At 41.5% G+C, this 24,158-nt stretch overlaps 2 protein-coding genes across 2 annotated transcripts; both read right to left on the bottom strand.

Moving 5' to 3' along the window:
• Nucleotides 1-5,638: 5,638 nt before the first annotated feature.
• nkx2.1 (NK2 homeobox 1) lies at nt 5,639-7,522 on the bottom strand. Its single transcript, XM_062523277.1, has 2 exons — nt 7,156-7,522; nt 5,639-6,633 (listed from the first exon to the last, which is right to left on the bottom strand). The coding sequence occupies exons 1-2, from the start codon at nt 7,520-7,522 to the stop codon at nt 5,966-5,968; spliced, it is 1,035 nt and encodes a 344-aa protein (XP_062379261.1). The 3' UTR covers nt 5,639-5,965.
• A 5,674-nt stretch (nt 7,523-13,196) lies between these two features.
• Nucleotides 13,197-14,368, bottom strand: nkx2.9 (NK2 transcription factor related, locus 9 (Drosophila)). The gene is made up of 2 exons (XM_062523605.1): nt 14,215-14,368; nt 13,197-14,021 (listed from the first exon to the last, which is right to left on the bottom strand). Exons 1-2 carry the CDS (start codon nt 14,366-14,368, stop codon nt 13,501-13,503), a joined length of 675 nt encoding a protein of 224 aa, XP_062379589.1. The 3' UTR covers nt 13,197-13,500.
• Between the last annotated feature and the right edge of the window lie 9,790 nt (nt 14,369-24,158).

Genomic DNA, 24,158 nt, shown 5'->3' with positions numbered 1-24,158 from the left:
CATTATTTTGATAACTCTCGAGGAAACGTTTAGCAATCTGTAAGATCAGTTTGTCGTCATGTTGACTGGGTCTACATTCAAATACCACTGTAGTAGGCTACTAATAGCCTATTTTAATATTTAAAAGCAAACCATTTATTTTTATGCAATTTATGTTCTTCTGTCCTTGCCAAGAAGTTCAGAATAGGCTATAAAATGATTACAGTCATATCCATTGGAAAGAAAATACACAAAAGCAAATAAAACGAACAGCACGGTATGGAAATGTGTTAGTTTTTTTTTTGTTCATGGGGCAAAAAGGTTCTATTCATCCCGGGCTGAAAGCACCGCATTTCACTGCCGCTACAATTACACTGAAAGGTCAAGTATTTCGGTAGGCCTATCTTGTATTCTGCTTTGCATGCTAAGCATTTCACTCCCAAAATGACCCTCTCCTGCGCTATACGGGCACGTAGTCCAAAGAACTGGATAAATGAAGAACAATTAAATATATTTTTGCTACTAGTTGACAATGAAATGCACCAAAGGATGTGATTGCTAAAGTGTAATTGCACCATTTGTGATACACATTAAGGAATGCGCGCGCTACATTTACGTTTGCGGCAACAGCGTCCGCCTGTATAGCCTATTCCTGATGTCCTGAGTAACTTTGGGACGTAGCCTAGAGATGGGTGAAATTAGAGGACTCAAAATAAAAATACTGATCGTACAGTTAACTTTGACCTTTACGTCACAAGATGTAGTTGGTTTTTGCTCACTCCCAGGGCCTTTTGGGTTTCGTAAATTAGTTTGTTATGCAATACCGCATAGCCTGTGATCCTACATATTATACAGATAAAGATATTATGCAATACTGATATCTAAAGCACGGCCGTATGATTAGCTAATTAGCATATACAAATGTATTCTCGGATATGTGATCCCTATTATCAGTCAGATTATTTTTTAAGTATACTATAACCGACTGCCAGACTCTGACATGCTCTCGTGTTGGCTGTCAAAGTATTGACTTTATGTGTGAAGCTTGTCTACTTATCTGTATCATTGTGCATTGAGTTCAGTTTTGTGCCACGAAACATCGACTTTACCTCGGTTGACGTGACCAATGTAACTTCAGTGGTATCCACGAGTTGCGTTGAATTAGACCTATTTCTCCTTGCAGGCACGCCCTTTTCTGGTATAATCCGTTATGACCGGCCACAATGGAAACAATACTGCATTCTGAAATGTATTTACGCGAATTGACAATTACTTGGCGGCAATTCAAAATCCAACTCAACCTGCGGAGTACAGGGGCCTTCATTTGGTGTATTCTTTGATGTATTGATATATTCCATCATCAGCATGGATGGCTGATATAATCCTAAATGTGTCGTAGACAAAAGACGCTTTTTTAGTAGTATTGTGGATCTTTTGAGTCTAACGTTGCTTCAGCACCTTGGACAGCAGCATGTTTGCCCCTTACATCTTTGCGCAATCGATCTCGGATTTTGTCGCCACAAGGTCGTGAAAAGTAACAGCACCATAAAAATCTATCAAGTTGTCAAGTGGGAAGTAAGGTTCGGTTTTGTTATCTCGAGATCACGTTAGAAATAATCATGGTGCTGATGACTCTTCGCGTCATTATTGCCAAACGCATTATACAACAATACCACAACAATGGTCTAAAAACTCTAATATATCTGTTTAAGATAATGTATCTGTCTAAGATCCATCACTTAAATCGGTTATATTTCTCCCCTGTAGTTTTCTACGAGATGAGAAAGTAGAGGTAATGAGGCTCCCTCGATATTATGCCCAACAGATGTGGTCTCTCTTACTGTACCCTATATGAAGACCGGGCTTTCGATTAGAGTATTGGCCTAACAGCAATCAGAACTATGATTTTTCACGTTGACAATGCGTTTGCCCTCCACGTCAACCGAGAAAGGTCAGGCATGATGTCAAATATGTGGGTATAGCCTCCTACACACACACACACACACACACACACACACACACACACACACACACACACACACACACACACACACACACACACACCTGTGCCGGGTTGATGTGGTCGTCTTCAGAAAGGTAGGCAATAAGACGTTAAATTATAAACATTTTAGTGAAGCTACATAATTATCGGTTAGTTTTTAATGATTGAACCATCCCATGTCTTTAGACTGCAATTTTTGCCAATATTCTTCAGATGATATACCCATGATATCATGGATTAGGCCTATAAATTGTAAAACATATACGTGCATAAATTATATTGAAATCTGGTAATTTTGTAAGGTATTCCATTGGCATGACGACAATGAATGAATGAAATACGTGTATTCAAGCTAACTGTGGCCACTCCGAGGTGGTCCTGCATGGATAACTAAAATCCCCTCCATGCAGACAACTGCTATGATGCCTATTTTGTTAGCTATATGAGGCAATTCTAAATCGAAGTAAACAACCACAGCAAGTCGCACAAACCCCTAACTCAAATATGATTACCTTGAGATTAGCGTCTAATTGCTTGGAGTTCAGTGAGACCTGCCCGTATTAAGCAGGGAGTACTCGTCGGAGTAACACAATGTGTTAGTTAAAAGAACTGGATGAGAGCACACACGCTTCCAACAAGTCATTCTGAACAGCTACAAGCCCTAGACAAAGACCACACAGCGCGCCTAAGACATGTAAATGCGATCTACACTCTTTCAGAGCGACGTACAACAAAACGGTTCCCCTGCAGAACCTAATAGAATCTCAATCTCTTTTGGCGGAGCCACTGCTCCTCAAAGTAGTCGACCTCGAGGTTAAAGGCAAAGGTTTTTTTCTCTCAGTCTCTCAGTAAGGTGTCTAGAGAAATTATGTGCAATGAGGTTTCATAATTATTGGCTTGTAAAGCGAAAATACGTTTTTTTTTTCTGTATTTACAGCACTTTACTAAATTCCCAATCTGAACTACCCTTGTAGTCCCCAGCCCTTGAAGTAGCTTTCCTTCTATTGGGCTTTTAAAGAAACTTCACATTCCACCATGCTGGCTAGATGTCTGATAATTATGTTCTTTGAAGGTGCTTGAGAGACAAAATTGTTACATTCATAGTCACTTAAAGATATATGTGTCCATTACATCATAGATGAAGCGACTAGAACAGCTCTGTGAATAGTGAACGGGAACATTGAACGACGTGATTATTCAAAGCACTTTCATAAATGCGAAACTTAACACTTTCAAGTTTACTGTTTTCCTCTTTTTTCATCAGGTCTGCATATGTTTGTGGTTGCCATTTATCTAGATAGATAGCCTACTTCCTCCAGGATAAAATGCGAGATGGCTACAACATTACAATTATCCAAATTGTGGCGAGCTATGCGCATTAGAACAAGTGTTGTAAGGATGTTCAGGTCTGCACAACAGGACAAATAATTGGAACACCTTAGCACTGGACAAGTGACGCTCGCAGGGGCATCGGCGATATCATTTTAGAGGAAATAATGGACGAAATGCACAGTTGATTGAACGACTCTTAACTGAAAAGAAGAGCTCCATTATAATCAACACCTCATTACATGGCACACGGCTCTGCCCGTGCATCGGAGCAAGGTCGCGGCTGCTGGCTGAGCTTTCCTAGAGCCCGGTTAATTGCAGCATTAAGATAGTAGCCTAAAAGATGGTTTAAATCCGCTTACATGTTCTGTTTGCTAAATGGGTCATGTACTGATATGCTATCCTTGTCAAAATAAGCTTGCAATTTGGTTGTGGTTTTGCAAAGTTTGAATGTTATAGCCTACTTCAATATTTTCATAACGTGCTCACACAAATAAAGATAAAGATTTTAAGAATGGCAGCAAGATATTTCAATGTAGGATGGCTATTCAATTAGTCGGGACCCACTGCCGAATTTATCATAGAGTTTATTATATTATAATGATAATAATAAGTCCAGATTAGATTAAAAAAAAAAGCTAATTTGAGCATGAGCTAAACGTGGGCTACACAGCATAAGCGAGACTGGAAAGAGAATGAGTCGTTGCTGGACTGGCATGACAGGACTATAACTTATGAACCAAGGCGAGCAAAACAAAACAATAGACAAAATCACACAAACTCATGGAACAGGTGCGTAAATATAGACCATAAGAAGTCCTATACAATGCATTTAGTGTAATACAATATAGCCTAAAATGACATAATCAGCTACCGATTAAAAAGGAAAACAAGCGGAAGCCGATATGATTCAATGGTAGTAATGAGTTGAACGGTTTGTAATCATGTTGAAATCAACATATTAAATAGGATTTAACTTACACAAATCAAGACTGCCACACTAGTGTTTGTACACCGGGTCATCGCATCGACGCGGAACTAGCCTACCCTCTCTGAGCATTTCTTCCTCGGTCATAATTTTAAGCCTGAAGGTAGGCTTTATGTATTTGTAAGCTTAGGCTTTTTTGGGTAAGCAATCTGAAATTTGAACTTAATATATTGTGAGGTCAGATCGGTGACATGTAGGCCCAGATCTTCAAGAACCAAGCTAAATGCGCACATTCCTTACGTTGACTTTATCAGTGCGTCAACACGGAGGGCATTTTACTTTGTCCCTGCCTTCACAAACACAATATTGATAAAAGTGCCTTTGATAAGCTCGGCCATATTGTCTGACTGAGTTTTCAGGAGAGTCGTTGTTTGGTCAGTACTTTGATTGATAAGCGGCATTTTAGGTGCGTCTGTTTGATGTGTCAGAACTCGAAAGGTGCGGGGACCTCACCTTCACTGACTCAGTAGGCACACACACACACACACACACACACACACACACACACACACACACACACACGCATGTTGAAAGGAAGGCCTGTGCCTCAAAGGTCAAGCTAAGAGTTCACCTTTTTGAAACCAAGCCAGGGTAGAGTTTTCTCACCAGCCACCCATGTATGAGATTATATTTGGGCAAAGGCGATTTCCTTTTCAGCGAGACCTCTGTCACAAACCTCACTAAGAATAATTCCGAGCATAACAGACTGTCAGTGCATTACAGTCTAAAACATTAGATTAGTGCAAGACAATGCTGCAATCATAACCATTCACATCGGCTAGGCCTACTGGGTTTCATTTCAAACACCTGCTACATCTGTTGATCAATTAGTTATTATTTTATATTGTCAAACGACTAGTATAAGTCAAAAGCCTGTATCATTTCAAAACATCTAATGGTTCATTTTACAGATGGGCATTTTCTCAAAATGTCCAATAGGCTATAAATGTCGGCAGGCTATCGTATGTCCATGAGTTTTCAATATTAGCGCCCCTATACAATTGTTCCGAGAGAACACAAGAGGCATGGTATGCCCATGTCTAACAGTAATTTTTACAAACAGTAATAATGTGTTTTATATAATTTATTAATATGATTGTGTGACTGCGTGTAGGTCAAATATCTATATAAGTTACAAGCAAATTAAACGTACAAATAACGATAAAACTCAAAAACAAAGAACCGTCAATAACGATAAAAATTTGAACCATATAGAGATTGCTAAAAACTATGAGTCCAATCCAAACCTTTTACAGAAATATACAAGCTACGTCTTACATTAAAGTTTATGAGAAAGCAGAGCCACACAGGTCCTGTTTATTGTCTTGATGTTTCACTTTTTATCCAAGCAGGCGCACAAAGAAAGTATTTTAGTGTATGAATCTCTTGAATAATGTCTGTTAGATCTACATAAATAATTCCGTCTTCTGTGTAGAATTGGGAGGCGTGTATCCTTAAAATACACAAATCAGTTTTTTTCCTCCGTGAGCTATCCTCCTCTGCCTCCGTATCCAACTCTCTCCAGCAGAGTGGACATTAAGGGGTACCAACGCGAGGTGTGTAATACAAACGCACACACAAGTCTGTCACTCTTTGACACTGTTTTAAAACTCAAAACAAGTTCGCAGTGGTGCACACTGTCCGTTCTTACTTGTGCGCCAGTGTTGTCACCACGTCCTGCCGTAGAGCAGGGCCGAACAGGGCAAGGCCGCTCCGTACTCAGAGTTGGAGTTGAGGTGCGACAGACTGGCCACCTGTGTCTGCAGGGACGGTGGGCTGGTGGAATGGTGTGTCAGGTCGGGGGATTGCCCAGCGCTTCCCACTTGTTGGTTCTGGAGTTGACCCATGCCCGTAGCATTATTGGACATGATCATGATGTTGCCACCTTGCTGGTGGTGAGTAGGCACAGTGGTGGTTGGTGTGTGCCCGCTGCCTTGACACGGTTTGCCGTCTTTTACCAACACTGGCACGGCCACCCGCCGGGGCGACTGCTGCTGTTGCTGACAGGAGCTGTCCTGCTGCATCTGTTGCTGGGACACCTTGTCCTTGGCTTGTCGCTTCATCTTGTACCTGTGGTTTTGAAACCAGATTTTGACTTGCGTGGGCGTCAAATGGATCATGCTGGCAAGGTGCTCCCTTTCGGGGGCCGAGAGATATTTCTGCTGTTTAAAGCGCCGCTCCAGCTCGTAGACTTGGGCTTGGGAAAACAACACGCGCCTCTTCCGCCGCGGGGTACTGGAGAGGGAGCCCATAGTCTTGCCCACGTCTGCCAGCGAGCTAAGGCTTCCCATACTGCCCATGTTCATGCCCGAAGACGAGCCCATGAACCGTGAGACTGAAAGAAGAGAACCCGGTTTTAACTGATGATAATAGCAGTCAATAGTTAAATGTCTAATGATGATGATGATGGTGGTAACAACAATAATAACAATAGCCTAATAATAAAATAATAATAATAATAATAATAATAATAATTAGCTTGTCGTTCAACAAATATGTTACATTTCCGGGTGTGTTTTTTCATGAAACGAGCAAAGGTCACAAGTTAAGAACTGGCAGATATGCCGTTTTAATTTTCAATCTGATAGCAGCTCAACAGGCAAAACACCATGTGCATATACAGACATGACCTTAAACGATACACCTAATGCTAAAAGTTTTTGGTGACAAATTCTTTCCTTGTCATTGTTTACTTTTCTCAAGTACAAGCTGTCATTAGCATCAGTAGTATACATGCTATGCTGCTAAAACATGCCTGTCACTGTATTTTGTTTATTTTCATTTATTCTGAAAGTAAGTGGAAAAGGCATTATCATAATTCTGTAACCGGCTAGTGAAAAAAAATAAAATAACTTACTGGTGGAGAAACGTGGGTCTGGGTTGGCTCCATACCAGCTGGTGGCCGTTGTGCTGCCTCTCATGCCATCCTGGTATGGCGGAAGGTCGCTCATATTCCCGAGGTTTCCGTTACAGTAGCCCCCCATCGCCGTGTGCGAGAGTTGGGACACCCCCGCAGCGGTCATGTGGTAAGCTGCGGGTACCGTTCCATTGTGACCCATGTGGTGCTGCTGCATAGTCGCCTGTGAGACCTGCGGCTGCCGGTACGACCCCAGAGGAGCCCCCAAATTGTTACTCTCCATACTTACTTTCTTGTAGCTCTCCTCAAGAGGACTCAAGATATCGGAAACGGAAAAAGGAGTCGTATGCTTGGGGCTCATCGACATTGTTCTGTGGCTAGAGAGAAATAAAGTAGAAGGCAGTCTACAAGCAATCTCTCCAGTAGTAACTCTCTGCTTCCAAGTCCTCCGTGTCTGTTGTTTTTGCGTCGGCGAAGCTGGATGAACACGTTGGAGAGCGGCTGAAGTTGGCGTTAATTGGCTGGAGTGGGAGCTGGAGTCTGGCTTTCGTTTGTTTTAGCTGTGTGCCAGGTTTAAGGCGACCATTAGAGGCGGGGCATCGGCAGCTAGGACAATAATATAAGCCAGCTCTATCATCAAGACAACCGAGTATAATTTGTATTACGTGTTCAAAAAAAAAAAAAAACGTACCCCCGAAGACCCTCACCCGCCCTCCAAAATGGGGAATCCACCAACACTTAAGTGCATACAATACCATAGCCTACTCATAGACAATCAATTTGATGTAGATGCATACTGTTGATATTGTTGATGGTGTTGATAAGCAGGGAGAGGGAGACAGCTAAGCAAATATACAATATTAGCAATTGGAGTGATGCTTATAAGGGCCCCCTTCATGAGAGTAGCCTACATGAGCGGACTTGAGACTCTGAGAACCATTGAGTCTGAGAAAAAGCTCCAGCTGAACTCCTGACTTTTAATAGCCACAAGAGGCTTCTGGTGATTGCAAACGTTGTTTGCATTATGCCCCTGTCTCACTCAGACATGCAAAAGTGCACTTGCTAAGAGGGAAGGAAAATAGACAGATAAATAAATAAATACATATCCGGGCGTTGAGAGGTCTTGTTAATCATTAACCCCTCTTCATGTGATATCATTGGACGAGATGCAGAGTGCCGTATCGGCCAAATTCCCTCTCAGTCGCCATAGCCCCGAAGCTCCCAAAATGCTAGTGGAGGCCCCGGTGCTGAAGGGAGTCAGGAGAGCTCTCAGGTGAAGTTAACGGCTCTCAAGTATACCCCTTCAAAGGAACGCGGCAGGTAGACAGCAACAGAGACACCAATACGCTTCATTGCTCTCGAGGGGCCCCGTGATTTTCCACCTCAATTAGATTTGAAGTTAGAGCATCTCCAGCATTTTCTTCCCGGGGAAATGTAGAGCAGTGTGGCACGGTGTGCTGCTACATCTATCTATACAATATTTTTACCCATGCGAATGAAATATTGATAACAACAACAACAACAACATATTAGTAGTTATGAAAATTGGCCTATTGTATTATCTTGTATTGTAATATTATATTATTATTATAATTATGTATAATTTTTCCATGTTCAAGTACATTCACCGGTAGCCTTATTATTTATTTGTATAAACTTCGGATCTTACTTATGTTGATATATTGTAGCTCACAATTATGGTTTATTGGGTTTTAGCAAAAAAAAAAAAAATCTTCATTATACTCACAAGACATTTTGGAATGGAATGAAGTGTGATGTGGGGCACATCGAAGTTAGTGTCGACATAAAACTGGAGGATGAGTTCCTCTGTGTAGTATTATATTATATTATATTATATTATATTAGGCTATATTATATTATATTATATTATGTTATATCATATTCCTTAGTTAGATGGCATGTCGATAAATTAATCTTGTATGGGCAGACAGGCAGATTATAAACATTTATCATGGTAGAAGTTCTTGGTGATGCCATAGCGCAATCCGTGAAAATGTCCCCATGCGCGTTAGCTGGAGCACCTGCTCCCAAAGTAGGAGACAACACTGTCAGACTCCAATGTGGTAATGCATATATTTCAATGCACATATATATTTTTTGTTGTTATAGGCTACTATAGTCTTCCCTCGTTTGAAAAAAACAACAATTGACGTGATGGGGTCAGTGCGCGTTGGAAAACACAAGGGACCGTTTCTATTAATTTTATTACACTCTCACGCTTAAGAGCAATGGGTTAAAGGGAAGAATTAAGAGGAACAATGTGAATTCGTTCTCCGCTGTGCTGACTAGCTTTAAGGGTATGACTCACAGCCGTCCCGCTGAGGCCGCCACTTAAACGGCAACCTTACAAATACGCGCAGTAGCAAATGGACTGTACGGTGACATAAACTGCGCACTCGCAACGCGCGTGAGCCGAGTCGGAAATCCGCGGGAGGGTACAACGAAGTGGCCACTCACAAATTGCGCCAACAGGTGCAAAGCCCTGCGTGAAATCGAGGAAAGACAGCGTCTTCTGGTGGAGAGATGACGTTACTGACCTAGTAACGCACTTCTGTGGCAAAGAGAGTTACAGATTGGTTTATACATGTTCCTTATTTGGAGGTGCAATGAGCGGCAAGCTACAGTGACCTTCGTTAAAGTAGGCTAACAAAAAAAGACATAAACATACTGTATGTTGTAATCACAGACAGCCCAAAGAGCACTAGTGTGTTTAGGCCTTGGCTCTTACCAAAATCCAGAGATATGATCAGATCCAAAGCGAACCTGATTTCTCTCCACTTGTGTAAAACTTAATATCATGTCTGTCACCTAAAATAACGTTTAACCACACATTGCTGATACCTTGAACTTAAGAAATGCAATAACAGTTAGTCAATACTGCATCATCCACTAAGTCCGTAACAATGGATAGCTACATTAACCCCCCGATCGTATATTTCATTTTGATTCATGATTTTGAATTGGCTTGAAGCAGGAGCGCGTCAAATAATGCATAACAGGAGCGCGTGCAGCTTCGTGCGGACAGGAGCGCGTCAAATGCAACAACGGCGAACACACCGCGCGTGTTAATACGTGTCAACAACACATAATTTCTGTCAGGGATTGTTTTGAGCACAGGTGAGCGCACCTTGTCTTGGTAATTACTCGTGTAATTAGGGAGAATTAGAATTGTAACATGTTTTCTTCAGAATATAGACCGTCCTTAATTACAGATTCTCAAAAAGCTTTGTTAATTATCTAAATCAGGACCTCCTTTCTCATCAAGAGCAGGACTATTATGAACAATTAGCGTTAATTAGCCAGAATGCTTTCTCTAATTCCCTAGATTAATGCATGAGGAGCTTTGCGACAACCGTACACGTGCTCAAAAAGAACATTGTTCTATGGTAAGATCTGTCACGGCTTAAATTACCACTTTGTTATGAACCCCTCGTGGAACCTGTACTTTTGAGACATCGACAGAAATATGACTATGATTTCCCATCGTCCTCGACTGAACTTCATTCTCTGTGCATTTTGAGCGGATGCTGTCCTCTTATGACTAACCGATAGTCTGTTCTTTTTTGTGAAGTTATCTTTACAGCCTTGTGGCGGTTTTATTATAACATACATTTGTGCAGTTTCACGCTTTCACGCTACCGAAGTTCATGCATCAACTGAACATGTGGCATAACTGAACTGCTCCGTGTGTGTAGGCTTCAGTAAAGTGAGAAGACAGACGATTTGGCGGTGCTACCCTGCCATCTAGCGGAAAGGTCGGCACGCGCATTATCACGCATATGTTGCATGTCTTCGACTCTCTAGATGCAGCTCTCAGATGTGCCTTTCATATCTTTCTTTCTCTTTGTTTCCACCCCTCCTCTCTCCTCAGTGTCTGTCTCCATCTCGCTCTATTTCTGTCTCGCATATATCCCTCTCTCTCTTCATCTTGTTTATCTTTCTGTCTTCCTCTGCCTTCTCCCTCTCCCATTCATGTTTATCACTGTCTTTCTTGCCCCCTCTCCCTCTTCTATCCTCTCTCTCTTTCTATTTCTATCATGTTTATCTCTGTCTTTCTCAGTCCCTCTCCCTCTCCCCCCCCCCACACACAATATAGTAAAGCACACACACACACACACACACACACACACACACACACACACACACACACACACACACACACACACACACACACACACACACACACACTATATAGTAAACACACACACACACACACACACACACACACACACACACACACACACACACACACACACACACACACAATAAAGCATTTATTTTATAAACTTACATAACACTGAATGATTATGCTAAAATGTGTTAGTCACTTTAACTTAATCTCTACTTTCCAAAGCTTTGTTTTTTTCAGGAGGTGCAGAATTGAGACATATTTGTTAGTTTCTCTTCAAAGCTTTCAGACAGTCCAACTACTGTGCAATTCCAATTCTCTGATGTTAACCCAGATCTCGCTGGTAGTTTTCATTGGTCAGGACAATAATGGGAATATTACCCTAGCCCCCAACAGGGCATTATAGATAGGACATAAGGAAAAACATAATTATTTTAGGAGCTTAGTATAAAAAAACTTTGACCATTCCCAAGGAGTGTTTACCTTCTTGCTGTTGGCCTATGATGGGTCAAATGTCACATTATCGCCAGTGGAAAGTGACGCTTGCACAACTTCCGTTAGTCCGTATGGCCTAACACACTTAGCATGAGATGGGTCCGTCATTGTTGGTCTTCAGTTTCTTCTTCTTTAGTTAATTTTTCAATATCTATTTATATCTGGCAGTTGGTTGTTAGCACTTAACCGTGATATTTCTCAAGATCTTTTTGCGCGTAATAACTCGAAAGAGAAGCGTAGCCTAGCCTCTTAAAACCGATCTTTGTGAGGGTTTAAACCTACGACGTTATAAAACACCATTGTGTTGTTAAACCTCATAAATTTGTCACCGAGCCCTGATTAAACATGGAGAGAATTGAAACACTGGGGATTTTGTCTGTAGGTCTCTTTCGGCCTCAGACAATAGCGGCCATTCAAGAAGAGACACAAAAAAAGTGTTTAAGAGGAGATGCAGCGAGCGAAGAGATGCGGGCAGTCCCCTCCATATGTGAAACAAGGTGGTCCAAGCGAGCGGACAAAAGACCAGGTGACAGGGACGATCCGCCACTGGGAGCCGGGATTAATAAGATAGGGGTCGGAGAAACAAGAAGGTCCTGTCAGGGGGATGCCATACAGCTCTCCCCACTGTCTGGCTCGAATATACACCGGGCCCAGACATTTAAATGAAGAGTGCAACCCCGTAAACATTTGCAAATTACGTTTCTTGCACTGCGCACAATATCAATTTTGCAGTTTAATGCTTTTTTACGAAGTTATGTACATGTTTGGTGATCTTTTGATTACATACCATGTAGGTCATAAAGTACACGATTTGGTGGGATTCTCTCTCTCTCTCTCTCTCTCAAACAGACAGACAGACAGACAGACACACACACACACACACACACACACACACACACACGAATGCAACTTTAGATATTCGTACGTCATGAAAGGCTGTAGCATTATAGGCCTACATTGTACATTTGTACATGCATAAGTGTTTCAAACCAATAACTTCAATATGATATGAACATACATTTTCACAGTTAAGGACTTCATCTTTGCATGTAGTAGACCTCATTCCATTTCATACTTGGTGATTACATTTAGGATATGTACAACCCTAAATGAAACCATGGCAAAAATATTTCAGATTGATACATATTGAAGGATTAACCCTAGAACTAATTTATTTGGCAAACAATTAGTTTGTCTAGTTTGTTTAGTTTGTTGTTAGTTTGTTGTTAGTTTGTCTTGTTTGTTTAGTTTGTTTGTTATTATCTGAATTGAATAGAATTGAATAGAATACATGGTACTGCAAACAACGTTTAGAGCAAATTGGCTACCTTTTATTCATATTACAAAAACACTGAACATAAACATCTGTTTCCAAGACATCTGCGGGTCGTTAAAATTGTAGTTATAGAAAAATATAAAAATAACATTCATTTACGCACAGTTGAGCGACAGAATCCCTTCAAATTTTCATCATATTCGAATATACAAAACAAGACTATAAAATGGCAGTAAAACATATAATATGTGCAAAATATCTTCTCGTATTTCTGGAAGAACTTTAACTATGTTTAAATAGTTTTAATCAAACACACCTCAAACGGATGTGACAAATCTTCATTCTTAAAATTGATCCATTTCGTGGAGTGTTTGTATTATTTAAGAGTCAAAAAGATTTCCTTGTTGGTGTCTGAAGTGAGGTTTCACCAAACGAAATGGTGTGAAGTGGGTATAGAGTGCGTAAAGTGCTGAAATCTGGGAAATAGGCCGAGCGGCGTGGAATGCTGTGAAGACTGGCATCCCTGGACGCTGTAGCGAGGGGCAGGTGCAGCCGAGGCCACCATACATCCGTTTCTCTCTGCGCCGATGAAGCAAGTCTGGTAGGGTTTGCCATCTCGCATTAGGACCGGGACCATGATCCTCTGCAGCACCGTCGGTTGACCGAGGTCCGAGGCGCCCTCTGCCCGGGCTCTCTTCATCTTGTAGCGGTGATTTTGAAACCAGATCTTCACCTGCGTCGGAGTGAGGCTGAGCAGGTGCGCCAGCTGCTCACGCTCGGGAGCCGACAGGTAGCGCTGGTGGCGGAAACGCCGCTCGAGCTCATAGGTCTGCGCTTTGGAGAAGAGCACGCGGCGCTTCTTCTTCTTGTCGCTCTCGGTCTCCGACGAGGCCTCTGTCGGATCGAGTGGATCAGAGGTGGTATCTGCAGTGCCTTCATCTGATGCTGTAAGTAAACAGAAAATGTTATATGGTTGCCTTGAATGCATTCAATTGTGTGATGACAGGCCGAACGCTTTAATAGACAAAACGTGTGCATATGTAAAAAAAAAAAAAGATTAAAACAGCAATAAAAGTACCCTTACAAGATTGATTCTCTAGGCTAAAGACATAACATTCTAAATGTTATGGTGACTTACATGTGCAGTGGTTTCCGTCCATATTCATCCATGACGAGTAGGCTGCGCCGGAGACTGGATCCGCCTGAAAACGTTGCGGAATACTGTTTCCTTCGTCCTCGGGTAAATCCAAAATGCTTCTCACGGTGAAACTGAATTTTGTGGAGACGGACATGTCTGCGTAAAAATGTTTTTGTTGTTTTTTTGGAAGCTCCAGCGAGAGATGACAAAATGCCTCTTCAGGTTATCCAGTTGATGCGCAGATAGGAAAGCAAGGTGCACCCACTTCCACGCCAAACCCCTCAATGCCTGAGTAAGTGCCTCAGAGGGTGTTTATATATAAACAGCACTCAGCGCTGTTGAACACTGTCTCTTTTCAGGCCTCTCCGTCTCAAGGATGCAAAGTACCTGAATGAGCCGGGTACTTAAACTCCAGTGATGGTAGGTGTGAACCCGCGAAAGAATAGCAGTGGCTCTCACAATGTGCGAAGGAAACACTCTTCATCATTACCGATTCGGTCTGAACAGTGAAAAGTGGGAAACAGATAATGGTAATTGTTTAGGCTGAATCACGTCTTGGGTGGCAAGTGACAACAAGAACGCACATCCCTCCCCCAAGAGCAAATAACGTGCCTGGGTATTTGCATACAAAGTGATCCATTAGGATGATGTCTAGAGTTGGTTTAACTAATGCATTTATTGGTGTATTGTCGCACCATTGGCAAATTGTTTAGAAAATGATGACAAATGTTATCAATCGTGTCATAATCTTTACATGCACACAAGCAGGCCTGTCAAATTCCACACATAGTTTGATAAGGCAAATAAGAAAACAGAATTGTTTTCACTGTTCTCACACTGATGGACCCAGGTACAAAGTTTGTGTTATGTTGATCTTCGTGGACCTGGTTCCTCCTGTAGCATTGCGCAATACACTGAGGCTGCTCTAGTGCTATCTCTCAGTATGCCTTGAGAGTCAGGCTTTGCTTTTGTTGAAAGAGCTTAAGGGTTGTGCAAACAGTGGACAATTTTGGGTTATTTTTGGACCGGGTGGAGTGTGTGGGGTTGTTTTTTGAGGATGGAGCAGTCAGTGGCTCGCGTCCATCTCTTCACGAGTGAGTGTACACTAGGCGGGTGTGAGGAGCCTGAGCCGGTTCCCATGCCACCGCGGTGGACATGCACGGCCTCTTCCTCTATCAGAGAGAACGCGCCTTGGTGACAGCGCAAGCCCTCCCGGCTGGGGTGCTGGATGCACCTCTATGAGACAGCCTGGGTGGTCGGGCCGAGAAAGAGTGAACACAAATACATGCCAACCAGCGCGCCAGAACAAAAGAGGGAAATGTAGCCCCGCGTCAGAGACCCGTTGGAAGCATTTGTTCCAGTCAAGATTTTGCATTTGTTCAGTCGTGGAATAATGCATGATTGACGCCCGGCTACAATGTCCTTTAACTTTCTCGGATAAATCCGCGCTTGTTCCTTGTTGTCATGGTTGTGAAAGGGACTGAATGGGATCTTGGCTGATATCTACTGCTACACGTCTACTACCGCCCAAGTCTATACACTATTATTAGTTATGCGTTTCGAAACAGAATCAAAAGCGCTTTAGTCCGCAGTGACACATCAAGTCGCAGGCCCTATGTTTTTCTTTTTTTTAATGCGCGTTAAATCAAAATTATGGTGACCCGGTTTGAGACTTTTTGCTGTTCCAAAAGAGGTTTTCATTTATGGCGACACTAGGCAAGTGCAACGCGGCAGCTATGGTAGCCTCTGATTTGTGATACACAAGCATCTCTCATAAAATCAATCAGTGAACTGGGAGACAAGTTGATTGTATAGGCCTTGTGTAAAAGATACATACTTTTTGTGTTGGTGTCCAAGATGTAGGCTTGGGTGTAGTCTTTAAAATTGGCTGACATGTTTAAGTTATTTTTGCACCCCTATTATCTTTGGTTACTATGGAGTTTCTATGGACAGAAAGGGATACTGTTTGTGGTAATTCACTGACCATTCCACAGAAAGCAGGAAGTTCACTCATCCCAATTCCATCGAATATTCAAACGTATTTGGGGAAAGGATTGCCACAAGTATTGTTTCGTTTATCGTGGAGTTGACTCAAGGATTACATAATGCAGCAAGTGCTCCTCCGTTTACCCAGTACTCGTACACGAAGTGCAACATCTCAGAGGACAAATGGCGGTTCTTGGGGAGAAAGTTCTGTACCCTTAATCACTTATGCAATGACTTTAATCTACGAACCACCGACTGTTTCCAGAAGGCTTCAACAGAAGAGCCTGCTCTCCAGACGCCGAGAGAGCCCTCCACTGTCAAATATTTACTTAAGTTCTCTCTCCTGATTTTCATAACAACCGCGCTTTCAGACCTTCAAGACCTGCTGGGAGTTGACTCTTTACAAGCTCATATCATGGATAACAAGCGTATCGTGTGAAAACTAATAATCTATGACTTGAATAATTTTATTCCATTTCACAAATGTATGTTGAATTGAACAAATGTAATCTATTTTTAGATAATCTGTTCCAGACGTGTTTTCAGTTGTCCCTCGATAACTTTAGACAAATGTAATACAAACGTATATACAAATTCGAGCTAATACCATTTAGAAATTGTGCAAATTAACGTTTAATTTAACATTATAGTTTCATTCCCTTTTCAAGTATGGGGCTAGTGGTATGAAATGGGGCCAGTCTGAAATAGAATACAAAAGTCTATTATCACAAAAGATCAGATTATCACAAAACATCTCTGCGCCATAGCCCTGTAAGTATAGGGAGGGTTTTGTTGCTGCAATAACATATCAAGACGGGGACGTTTTACATCATTGTGTTTTCGGTTGGATACTATAAGCTAGTCTGATTCAGTAGGCCTACATGCCTCATCACAGAAATACCTTTCGTGCAGCATTCAGTGCTTATAGAATTAAAAAAAATCACACGCAGGAACATTCAAACCACTTTTGGTAGTTTAGAGTTTCAATTTGTGGTTGTGTAAATACATTTTCTGGCATTGAATTCAAACTGATATAGGGTCCAATTTCCAGCTAAACATTTGTCATGGTGCCTGTATATACGCCGATAATATGACAAATACTTTTTCAGTACATCGGCGAAGGCCTATACAAATCTAATAATATGACTGCGACACATTACCGTTATTACTTTAGGTGAGGCACTCTATAAAAATGTGATACCGAAAGTTGTTTTAATGATTAATAACCATCTGTTCCCGTTCTTCCTGATTTAAGAAGGTGTGATAATCCGTTCGTTTTTACAGTCGTTCACCAAACACGCGAGTAGAAACGCAGGGGCGCCGCTGTTCGTTTGAGAGGTGCTGAAAAATCTACTAATTCGAATGCATTAAGACAAACGTTGAAATTGACATGACACGTTTATGCAATTCTGTGTGATACAGATTGGCAGACTATGTGTTAAACTATATGTATCTATATAGATAGATACTTTATTGATCCCCATGAGGAAATTCAAGATATAGCCTATATACATTGTTTAACATTTTAGATTTACATAGATAGACCTTGGCTCAGTACAGATGGTGTATATTGGACTCTTTTGCTGTCGTGACGAGAGGCTTCAAAGGTAGGCGTATATTGTCCATCTAAGGTTGAAAAGATACGGATATTCAGAGTTTTTAGATTAAGATAGTGTGATAAGCCTCCAGAGATACATTTTATACAATGTCGGCTTAGAGCTCATTCTTTCTGATGTTGCTTTCCAATATTTAGTGGGCTGTATATTTAACAGAGGAGCATGGGTCCAGCCTTCATGAGGAGAACGCATAGCAGAGTGATACATGGACCGTAAGACTTTTCCGTTCCAAAGCGAACTTCTATGGTGAATACCACCCCACAGGGTAGATTTATCATGTCATGTTGGCGTAGGCTACGTCCTGTAGGTGACCCCAATGAGTCTTTCCCTCCTATATGCGCTTTTAAATGTAGTGATTGGGATGATGCCGGTCTGTTTTTTTCTGAAACTGGCAAATGCACAGAGGCCCCAGATGGTGATGTCCTGTCCTGATACCCTCCGACTTGATACTACTTTTTTACAGGGCATTTGCAGGGCATTTTTTCAATAACTTTTCAATATTTTTTACTATTACGTATGGATTTCCTTTTCTATTTATTTATTTATAGCATTTTACATACAAAAACGTCAGTTAAATTATTATCTAATTATTCTCGACAAATGCGTTTGAGTTCTTCACTGCATGAGCCTGTGCACCTTCCATCTTGACCTTACTCGCCCCAAGTTAACGCGCGTAAGTGGAGCGTCATGCGGAGCTACATCTCCCAAACCCGACTTGATCGGTGACAGTATGTCTCAGTCTTGGCATTGTAACTATTGTGTTAATAAAGCACCATTAAAACTAATTGAGTCAACAATAGCTCGTAGTCTAGCCAAGGTTAGACTACATAGTTACCCACTGCTAAACTTAACAACAAACAAATTAGTTTGGCGACACATTACGCAGTCGGCTGAATATTGATTAGGCCTCCATGGATAACAGTCTGTGCAGTCGTTTGGATACCGCTCTTTTGTGGGACGCTAGAATGACAGTTTAGCCTGAACACCTGCCCATCAAAATGGCATAGGGTTGATTTTGGTCCCTGTGGCTGCTCTGACATTCGTGGGGAGCAGCTGCCCCCTAGAGGTAACTGTGGTTAGATGTGGCGCTGCTGCACATGTTCTAGAATTCTCAGTCTCATCCTCATTAAAAGTAAAGAAACATTTCAGATTATTATCATTCTCTCTCTCTCTCTCTCTCTCTCACACTCACACACACACACACACACACACACACACACACACACACACTTGATTATTGTATTTGGAATGACTCATACTTATTAAAGAACCACATTATCCAAATACTTACAAAGAGCCAGTTATGTTTCACATGATAATACTAAAACACAAATAAATAGAAATGACATGGCCTTCTCCAAAATACAGGCTACATCTGTATCAAATGTAATAACTTTCTGATGTCTTTCTGATGTCTTTCTGATGACTTTCTGATGTCTTTCTGATGACTCCGCCATGGCAACATTTCAGATTACCTAGACTTTCTCTTTACTCTCATCTTGTAGTCTGGCTATCACCATACTAAATTCAATCTTTTAAGAAGTCTGGGCTTTATTTCTACTGCACAAGAGGCATAGTTCAAGTGACTACGCTTTCGGATAGTCCTTCAACCAATCAGACCAACGATCTGGGTGTATCTTTTGGATAAGCTAGTTTGTGATTGGACCCAGAAGATGTGGACAGGAAGCAGGAGAGACAGATCATGTGCAGGTTTCCAGCCTGAGCAGCAGGGCAAAATCCAAATGTCTGGCAGATCAGGCAGGGTTCTCCCAGCCTTCTCATCTTGGTCATAACGGACACAAGATTTGCATAACACGTTCCTGTCAGACATGTTAATAAAGTGTGTGAGGAATGAAGAAGTGGGAGAAATGGGGAAAAAGTGGGAGGAACGCACATCTGAGTAGAGCTGCTGGTCAAGATGTGACATCAGACATCCTTACAATAGTATTTTATATGTTGTTGTTCCCAATGAAAAGAGTAACATTAAAAGGTTACACCAGACACTTGTGCCTGGATTTCAGTGACAATCCAACGTGATACCATTAGCCTAGTATTACAAGTCGTTTGGAACAATTGGAATGTTTTGACCATTCAACTTTGCAGGGTGTTACTGTCTGGCCAATTGTATGCTGCAGTACAGCCCATGCAAAACTCGTCATATACACCAGGGGGTGCTGCTGTCTTATTAAATTAGCACAGATCATCCATTAGAAAGAGCAAAGGCCAATATTTGGATGAGGCATGGCACAATTAGGCGGTATTTTTGATGTCTCGCTTTTTCTGAAAGCCATGAAAGGTTTTATTTGGAAGCGTTGGACAGGCCTACTAGATCATAATTAAGATTGTTGTCAGATCTTGAAATAGATGCGAATGCGAACACAATTCTGCTTATTTCTCTGTTTGCTGCTGGTTAAAGAAAACTGAAGACTAGGAACGGGTTCAAATAGTCAGTGTAAATGGAAAAAATCTTGTGAAGTGTAAATGGGAAAATGTTGTGACGAACAGACTTGAGATCAGGAGATGTGGCCATTTTGTCGATATGTGACTTTTCGGTGTTATTCAACAAATAGGTTCATTTCAGAATTATTTTCATAAAAAGATATTTTAAATAATTTCACAATCTGTCTGATTGGAAGATAGGGTAGGTTAAATCAAGCTGGAATGAATTATCCTTTTCGTTGCCATCCAGGTGTCGGCTCTAACAGCTGTCAACGTGATAGATGCTTCAAAGGGTCGTAAATATAGTCGCTTTTGCCCCTCTCTTGTGAAACCTGGCTTTGCCCTGAAACACCCATACACACGTCGTTAACCTGAGTTCGTCCTCATTACGTCGGGATTCAAGTTACAAGGGCTACTCAACCCCGTCAGAGGTGCTAACCTGAAAAGGAATTTAATGGTGTCAATCCCATTCGGTAGATAAAGGTGACAGTCATCAGTTGATCCTTTAAACTGGTTACAGTAATGTGATCCAGACCGTCTTGAATTTGAAAATTATGAATCATCCAGAAAATGTCTTGCAGAGACAATATGCTTAATTATAGCTCAACTGTATCCACAACATCGACGCATTTGTTGACCTTGTAACTCTGAATTCAGAAAAAGTTGTTGTGTTGAATGCGAGCTACTGCATGGTGCAATGTTTTGGCTCTACACAATTTCAAGGTGCAGATTATTCAACATTGAGAGCCCAAAAAGTGAAGGCTATTCTTCGGATGCGACACAAACCGAAACAAAAGTGTTATCATGGCTATTTATGAACACAGGCTGTTGTATTAATAGTAGACATTACAATTGCCCTAGCCTATTAATACAATTATTACTATGCAATATGAAGGTTTACACTAGTCTAGTGAACAAAAGTAATACTACAGTCTTCCTGCTTTGAATAATGAGGACACTCGCTAATTGAAAATATTCATATCTAGATTTTTTGGGCCAATGATTACAGATGTGTGGAATTGGTCCTCACTGTTGAAAACTACAGTCTATTCCTAAATGTTAGCCCGACAGACCGACAGAGGCCCAAGCGAGACACGCTAAGGGGGTAAGAGCAATGGAAACAGTAATGGGTTTATAAAAAAGATGAGAAAATCCAAACTGAAGTTGATGCCACATTGATCTGGCTCCCCACTTGGCCATCGCTTTATGCAAAGAAATATTCGATCAACAGACGCTTACAACATGGTGTACAACGGTATTAATAATACTAATAGCCTAATACTAATACTAATGATAATATTAAGAAACATGGCAGGAACGAACATCTCAGAGATCAGCAGACAGCTTGTTCAATTTAAGTAGTCAATTTGATTTGTTTTTAGACTTCTTTTTTGTTGATAGCATAATTCATGCTTTAACGTTTTTCTAAATTGGATGTTCTATTTCTTTGTTTTGTAATATTTCCCATATATTCTGTGATCATTTCCAATGAAATGCTGGTTTCATTCATACTGCCCACTCCACATTAGATCGAAGGATGCCTCGGATTAAAAATATGACAAGGATAAGGAACAAGAGACGGAGGCATAATGTAATGTGGTGATATCTAATTTAATATAGACTAATCTATTCCCGAAACCCTGAAATTCTTTCACCTCCCACAACATACTGTCGCTGTTGAACTCATTATACCCTAATCATGGAGGAACTGGTCGTGCGTATAGGCTATCATTCATTTCAAAACGTGCAACGGACGATGCTGCGCTTTACAAACTCCGATTGAAGAGAAAACGCATGTCGCTTGGAGAAGTTGAATTAGGCAATTCAGGGCAATGCTTCACCACATTTGGTTGACTTCTCAGGCATTCTATATGCAATCAGCAATCGAGTCCTTAATCAACCCCTCCCTGCTTTTCCTTTTTGGAATCAAGTCGCGTCTCTTGTCTCTGTTGTCTCCATCAGAGAAGACACAGACAGAGCATAAATGCCACTGGGCGCAATATATTTTTATGAATTAGAATATGTGTGCTTTTTCTACAGTGGGCCATTTGTGTAGTCGTCAAACCATCGCACGCCTGCGCCATGTCAACAAATAATTAGCTAGGCGGCCTATCGTCTCAAGCGCATCAGTCTCCCAAATTAGGCGCATTTGACGCCAGACTCTTGCAAGATTTTTTCACGTGCTGGGCATACATGCATATGTTTAAGCCTGTACCAAATCATTATGCTCTAGCCTACAACTCAATCAGACTAATGTTCAATAATATTCTAAATGACAGTATGAATACAAAATGCGATATTGGTTGTATTTAAAGTGCCCGGGTCAGAAGTTCTGTTGTAGCCATGATTGTTCACAACTGCTGTAATTTCGGCACCGAAACTTAATCCTTCATCTGGAATATAAACAATCCCCGTTTATTATCTGAATCCCGTTCAAATTGACTAGAGAATGTAGCGCTGTGAATCCACTACCCTATCTTCGGCCGTGACCTTGGGGGAAGTAAGACCGGCCAGTATAAACAGTGAGCTCCCACAAAGTTGGCTTGTCCCCCGGCTAACGCGTTGAGTTCTTCTCCAGCACAGATGCAGAGACACGGTCTACGGACAGTTGGGCTACATCCGTATTATCCAGTACATCATCGGACCGCAAAATAATAAGATCACTCAACAGGTACGGGCGAGTCTGTAGCTTATGTCCATGCGGTCACTTCACTGTTTAGTCTTTTTATACAGCTGTGGAGACAGTATGACAGGGGCTATTTTTGTGAAGGTTAGTAGAGCATAACCTTTCTTCCATGCAGACGCCGTGCGAGGATGGCATCCCTCCCTATGCAACTTCATGTCAGTCTCTCGTGTATGAGGTCACGTCTTAGGTACGAATGAAGCCCGACATGCAGGCTTTATGTATTTTCCAACTGTGCTGAAGGTAAAGGACGGTGAGGTACCTGTTGGAAACTTTTTTTTACACCTCGCTCTCCATGAAATGTGGCGTCTGTAATGAAAGGCGACGAGTAGCGGCCCACCAGCTGGCACGTACGTCAATCAACCTCACAAGAAGTCGCGCCGTCCTCTCTACTCGTCTTCTGATGGATGACAGAGAAAACAGAGAGGGGAAACGCACACACACACACACACACACACACACACACACAGTGAGAGAGAGGGAGTTGTCTTGAGTTTGACGAATTACAGAAATAGAAAAACACCTAAAAGCAATAAAACATTTCCGCATGCCCCGTGTAATTATGAGTGCAACTTTTTCCGATGCTGCTGAGCCCATCACAGAAATTCTGTGTGCGTTTAAGAGATGGAAGTCCATTAGCTCTAAATGATCAGATGAAATGTTAAACTAATTAGCGCGGCTACACTTTGATTAATCAAAAAATATTTAGGATGTCTGTTATCGGAAAGTTTGAACAATTAAAGAAGCTCTAGCCTAATGGCACGCGACGAATTCCCTCGTGATTGCAATGCTGAGTTAAAGCATTTTATCCAGTGATGGGAGAGAAAATATTGCGTTTTAGTGATATCCTGTAGAATCCCTTTTTAGCTTTGTATGCTACTCTAAGCATGTACGGGCGAATTATTCCAGAATGCAGTGAATCTCTCTCCTGTACATGGATATCGGATATGATATGGTATATCAGACTATCAGACTAGCAGACTTGTACTTGAACATAAAAATACAAATATAATGTGTTTTTTTCCTTTGAGTTCACAGGCCCGGGTTGCATCTTCTGGTCGAAATGTTAAGAAAATAACGTTTCTAAAAGTGTCGGCCTTCATTCTGTAAGATCAGTGTGCATTAAATATAGGCTATTAAGCATGTTGCCATGTCTTGGAAAGAAAGTAATAGGCTATGCATTATGTAGCCATATTTGCCTTAGATTCACTTCATGTGTC

Source organism: Sardina pilchardus, chromosome 20, assembly GCF_963854185.1.
Source record: "Sardina pilchardus chromosome 20, fSarPil1.1, whole genome shotgun sequence".
NCBI classification, from domain to species: Eukaryota; Metazoa; Chordata; class Actinopteri; order Clupeiformes; family Clupeidae; genus Sardina; species Sardina pilchardus.
This window is presented reverse-complemented; position numbering and strand designations above follow the sequence as displayed.